The sequence below is a fragment of the Belonocnema kinseyi genome, chromosome 8 (genome assembly GCF_010883055.1).
Source record: "Belonocnema kinseyi isolate 2016_QV_RU_SX_M_011 chromosome 8, B_treatae_v1, whole genome shotgun sequence".
NCBI lineage: Eukaryota > Metazoa > Arthropoda > Insecta > Hymenoptera > Cynipidae > Belonocnema > Belonocnema kinseyi.
Window position 1 is genome coordinate 34,953,978 of NC_046664.1, and position 6,000 is coordinate 34,959,977.

At 25.9% G+C, this 6,000-nt stretch overlaps 1 protein-coding gene across 2 annotated transcripts in view; it reads right to left on the reverse strand.

The window, feature by feature from the left end:
- Positions 1-6,000, reverse strand: part of LOC117178285 (ATP-binding cassette sub-family G member 4-like) — a 134,494-nt gene that overhangs the window by 21,266 nt on the left and 107,228 nt on the right. For both annotated transcript variants that reach the window (XM_033369646.1, XM_033369645.1), the window contains one exon: positions 5,071-5,216. In XM_033369646.1, coding sequence (XP_033225537.1) covers positions 5,071-5,216 — 146 coding nt within the window. The remainder of the gene's footprint in view (positions 1-5,070; positions 5,217-6,000) is intronic.

The window sequence follows — 6,000 nt, forward strand, 5'->3', positions numbered from 1 at the left end:
AATAGTTCCATTTTCACCCAAATCAGTTGAATGTTCTCTAAATAAAAAAAATTGTACAAAGTAATTGAATTTTGAGTCCGAAAATATGAATATTGAACAAAAAAAATTCATTTTTATCAAAAAAAATATATATATATTTACAATAAAAAAGTTAATTTTCAACAAAATAGTTTAACTTTCCACCAAACTGTTAAATTTTTAAATAAGAGATGAACTTTTTACGAAACAGTTAAATTTCCAACCCGGAAATATAAATGATAGAAAAAAAGATATTTTCCAACCAAATAGTTCAATTTTCAACCAAAAGAGTCGAACTTTTTAGAAAAACGAATTGAATTTTGGATCCTAAAATATAAATATTAAAAAAAAGGTACATTTTCAACCAAGTAGTTGAATTTTCAAGCCAATAAAATGATTTTTCTACAAAACAGTTAAAAGAAGGAAAGTGCTAACCACTTGTTTTTTCGAAAATGCGTTTTTTATACTTTTGTGCACTTTTAATATAAGTGATATAACCCAATTTTCGAAATTCCGAAATTCTGAATTTTTTTATCGATTTTCAAAGTCGGCGTATTGTCCAACGAAATGTGGATGTTTTTCCGTCACTGAGTAAATTTTTAAATATGGCGGTTGACACCTATAAGAGACCTCATATGCACTTTTCACCTGAAAATATGAATTTTCAAGGAAAAAATTAATTTTCAACCGAATATAATATCACATTTGCTTAATCCGGAAGAAATGAATTGCCACAAAAGTTTGTCATGAATGTTTAAATTATGACCCTCATGATTGCATATCATATTATGATTTTCTTTCACCGAAAGTGAAAACAGCGAATACGTCTCTTCCGTTTAAACATGTCAAGTTATCCACAGTGAATTTATATTTGAATGATAAATATTTCAACAAAAATATCTGCACCTTGAGGAAAGTTTGCAGACCGGATCGAAGGCCGGAAAAATATTTTGCACGGAAAAAAATTAATTTCTTGATTAAGCCTGGAACGAATTCCGGTTGTCCTTGAAACGAGAAGATAATTTCAGAGAGCCTCAGGGATACAATTTTGCAATGATCAGCAATTTGCATTTTGATCTCTATCGAATATCATCCGCAATTATTTAGTAAAGTTGGAGAAATTGCTTTTCTGGTTTTAAAAAACAACTGGGAGCCATTTTCGCATTTAGATCTTGTAAAAGTTTTTAAACGGAAAAAATGTTAATTTAATAGAGACATAAATATTTAGATTGATTTAAATATAAAATAGTCTTTAAAGCTATATTTTAAATTAAAATTCTAATCACTTCAATCGAAAGAGATTCAACCTAATGGGTTCATTTAAACAAGAAACCAAATTTTTATTTGATTTTTCAAGAAAATAAGAGATACATTTTTTTCATATTAAAATAAAGTAGGTCCTATGTTGAATTCAATTTGAAACTCTTCAAATTCGTAAGTTTTTAAGTCAAAATATATTGTACTTTTAAAGAAATGGATTAATTTTTAACCAAATGAATCATCACAAAAAGCTAATTTTCAACGAAGTTGTTCAATTTTCTACCAAATTGTCGAATATTTACGCCAAAGTTTTTTTTTATAAAAATCAGTCGAACTTTTAAACAGGAAATATAAATTTTCAACCACAATGTTGAATTTTTTAATTAAAAAGGAGATTTTTCTACATAACAGTTGACTTTTCAAACGAAAAATTCGAATTTTCAGAAAACAGGCTTTGAAAAAAGTGCTTAAAAACGTATTTTCACAAAAATAGTTAAATTTCATTTGAATATTGAACAAAAAAATTAATTTTTAACCAAGAAAAGATTTTAATTTAAATTAAAAAACAGGTAAATTGAGCCACAAAAGATGATTCAAAAAAATGGATACATCTTTAATCAAAACATTTAAATCTATACCAAAAAGAGATGAATTTTCAACAAGAGTTGATTTCCTAACCAAGAAAGTTTTTTGAGTCAATGAAAAAGATATTTCAGAATGTTCCATTTTTAAAAATTAAATTTCAAAAAAATATATTTTTCAACCAAGAAGATTAATTTTCTACCAAAAAGGACAAATTTTTAACAAAATAAATAAATTCTTAACCAAATAGTTGAATTTCAAGCTAAAAATATTAATTTTCTACCAAAAAAGCAAAATTTCAAAAACTTACAAAAACTTTCAACCAAACATTTGAATTTTTAAACTAAAACGATTAATATTTAACCAAAAATGCAATCGTGAAATTTTCATTTAAGAAAATTAGTATTCAATGAAAAAGAGTTTTCTAAAAAATCAGTTGATTTTTTACAAAATTGTTGAATTTTCAAGCAAAAAATCTAATTTTTCTACCATATAATAAAAAAGATGAATTCTCAGCCGAAAATATAATGGTACAATTTTCATACAAAAAGAATTAATTTTCAAACAAAAATAACTGGATTTTCAACTAAACCAGTAGAATTTTTAAACAAAAAAACTAATTTTCTAAAAAAGAATTGAATTTTCCATCCAAAAACATGAATTTTCGGAAAAAATTAATGGAAAATAATTTAAATAATTCAATTTTTAACAAAACAATTAAATTTCGTACCAAATACTAAAAATTTTACCAAAAAATATGAATTCTCCGCTCAAAATGTAATAGTGGACTTTTAACAAAATTGTTCTATTGTATTTTCAACAAAGACGTAAATTTCCAAAAATATAATTAAATGGGAAAATTGTTCAAAATCGGGGAAAATCAAGGGATTTTTTACAAAAGGGGAAAAAGAGAGAAATAGAGAAAAGAGAGTGAAGTCCGGTACCTACATAAGAATGCTACATTGAGTTCAGTTTCCGTTTTTATAATATGTAAAGTAATTTTTAGTCCAGAGTGCGTGTTTCAACACAAATGAGAAAGTTGGCAAGCCAGACTGTTTTCAAATTACGTCTGAGAAATGCTGCAAATGCATAATTTTATCTGAAACACCGGTTAAGAATACTAACAATCTGAGAGACGTTTAATTCCAACAGTGTTTTCCAGTCTCAATTGTATTTTATTTTTGTACGTACCGGTTTTTAACTTTTAAATTCTTTTACTTCAACTTTTAAATTGAATAAATTAAAATTAAAGATTAGGAAGAAAAAAAAGGATTAAAAATTGAATCAGAAATATTTTTAGTATATAATGATTTTCCCTGTTGATTTTTCCTCATAAAAAATGCGAACGTTAAAAACGACCTGTAAACTGAATTTCCTGGAATAAAAAGTTTTCCTACGAATATTATGAATATATATTTTTTTTAACAAATCTTTCTGATGAATTTTAAACTTTCATAACTGAAAAAATGTTTAATTTGAATACTGAATACTTAACTAAAAAAAAAATCAATTAAAAGCATTAGAATTCTTCTACATTTGAAGCGTTTAAAATTGAAATTGTATCTTTTGAAAATTATTAATTCATCAAACAATTTGATCAGACTTTTTTCAAGCTTGGGGTTTTTCTGAAAAAAAACTAAACTGTGAAATTTATAAATAAAAAAGACGAATATTCTACAAAGTTAAATGTTCAACTAAAATGTTTCAATCAGAAAATATGAATTTTTAACAAAAAAGCTTATTTTAATCAAAAACTTGAATTTTTAATAAAAGAAAAACTAGTTTTATTATTTAAATGTTTGTTTATATTAAAATTATTATTGCTTCGCTCTAGCTGAAAAATCGAAAACAAGTGGAAAATAGCTGTAAACAACAGTAAATTATTTAAAAAATTTCTTTAAACGCCTACTTCTAGTCTGATTATCAAAGATAAATTTAAGCATATTGCTAAACATTTGTTTTTGTATACTAAATCCAACTGTTTTTTTATTTTTAATTAAAATCTTCTTTGACTGAAATTTCAACTATTAAACTTTTTGTTAAATATGCATTTCTCTGGATTCAGGTTCATAAGTTTATTTGAAAATTTATTTCCTTTTTGTTAAAAATTCGTCTTTTAATTAAGCAAATAAATTTTTTTTTTGTTAAAAATGCAACTGTTTGGTCAAAAAATAATATGTTTTAGTAAAGGATTAAAGTATTTTGTTGAAAAATCATTTTTGTTGGTTACATGCAACTGATTTTTATTTTAAAATAAAATTTGGTTACTAAAATGTCAACTATTCCTTTTTGTTGTTGTTAAAAATTCATCCTTTTGCGTTGAAAATTTCACCCCTTGGATGAATTAAGTATTATCCCACTGTAATTTAAAAGTGGACCAACTGTAGGACATTTTAGAAAAAGACTGCAACTATCTTTCATTATTCTATAAGATAATTTTTTGATAAATAATAACAAATGGTTTAAACAATTATTTATTTTGAGTCAAAATTATGCTTGCCGCGATTTTACTAAAAAATTGAAAACCAGTCTAAAAAAATCAGAAAAACCTCGACTTTCTAATTCTAATCTAAGAGATAATTGCTATAAACGATAATAAATTGTTTATGCAATTTATTTAAACATATAATTACCAATCAAACGCAGAAATTACGCTCTTTGCATTAGAAACAATTTGTATTGAAAACCCGCATACAATTAAAATTAGCGCCAAAAACTCGCAAAACCCAATTTTTCATTTACGGGATTTTTTGGGATCCTCTAAACCAGACTTATGGGGGTGATATTTAAAAAATAAGTTTGGTTCCAATTCTATGGTTAATTTTGAGTTTCATCTCGATTCACATAATATTGAAGATTATAAATAAAATGTACAAAAACGTGTTTTTTTTGCTTATGGGAAATAAGACTTCATGGGATTGTTGGGACTTCGAAAAATGTTGATTTTAAACACATTTTTTGTGGAATTGAAAAAAAATTTGGTGGTATTATATGTGAAAATTCGAGGTAAAAAAAAGTGTACTACCCTAATTCGGAACAACTGCATGTTACTAAAAGTTAAATACGATAAATAATATTTTGTAATCTTACCAATATGAATATTTTTATATGTTTTCTCCATTTCCAAGTGAAAAAGGAAAAAGTGAAGGTAAGTAAAAAATTCCTGGGTGTAAAGAGGACCTGCAATTGAAGATGAAATTTAAAACTCACCTGGTTGGTTCATCGAAAAACATAATGGGAGGATTGTTGACGAGCTCGAGAGCAATGGAAAGTCTTTTCTTCTGACCTCCACTCAAGTTCGATGTCATGGTAAGTCTGTGATCCGCCAATCCAAGAGTATCAAGAATTTCTTGAATCTGGAAATAAAAGTTGATTAATTAAATTATGATAGCTACAGGGCTCGGATCAACTAGAAGGCTTTAAAAATCGCATAAGTCGCACAAATTTACAAATAAAGTCGCATGGAATTAAAAAAAAAGTAAACACAAATTTCCATCGAATTCTTAAAGATAAAACAATTTTTTGACAACACTCATTCACCTTAATAAGTTCTGAATTTGGGCTTAAAACAATCACATTAGTCGCACAAATTTAAAAAAAAAAGTCGCATGGAATTAAAAAAAAAAAAGTTAATAAAAATTTCCATCGAATTCTTAAAGATAAAACAATTTTTTGACAACACTCATTCACCTTAATAAGTTCTGAATCTGGGTTTAAAACAATCGCATCAGTCGCACAAATTTACAAAAAAAGTCGCATGGAATTAAAAAAAAAGTAAATACAAATTTCCATCGAATTCTTAAAGATAAAACAATTTTTTGACAACACTCATTCACCTTAATAAGTTCTGAATCTGGGTTGAAAACAATCGCATTAGTCGCACAAATTTACAAAAAAGTCGAATGGAATTGAAAAAAAAAAGTTAATAAAAATTTCCATCGAATTCTTAAAGATAAAACAATTTTCTGACAACACTTATTCACCTTAATAAGTTCGGAATCTGGGTTTAAAACAATCGCATTAGTCGCACAAATTTACAAAAAAAGTCGCATGGAATTAAAAAAAAAAGTAAACACAAATTTCCATCGAATTCTTAAAGATAAAACAATTTTTTGACAACACTCATTCACCTTAATAAGT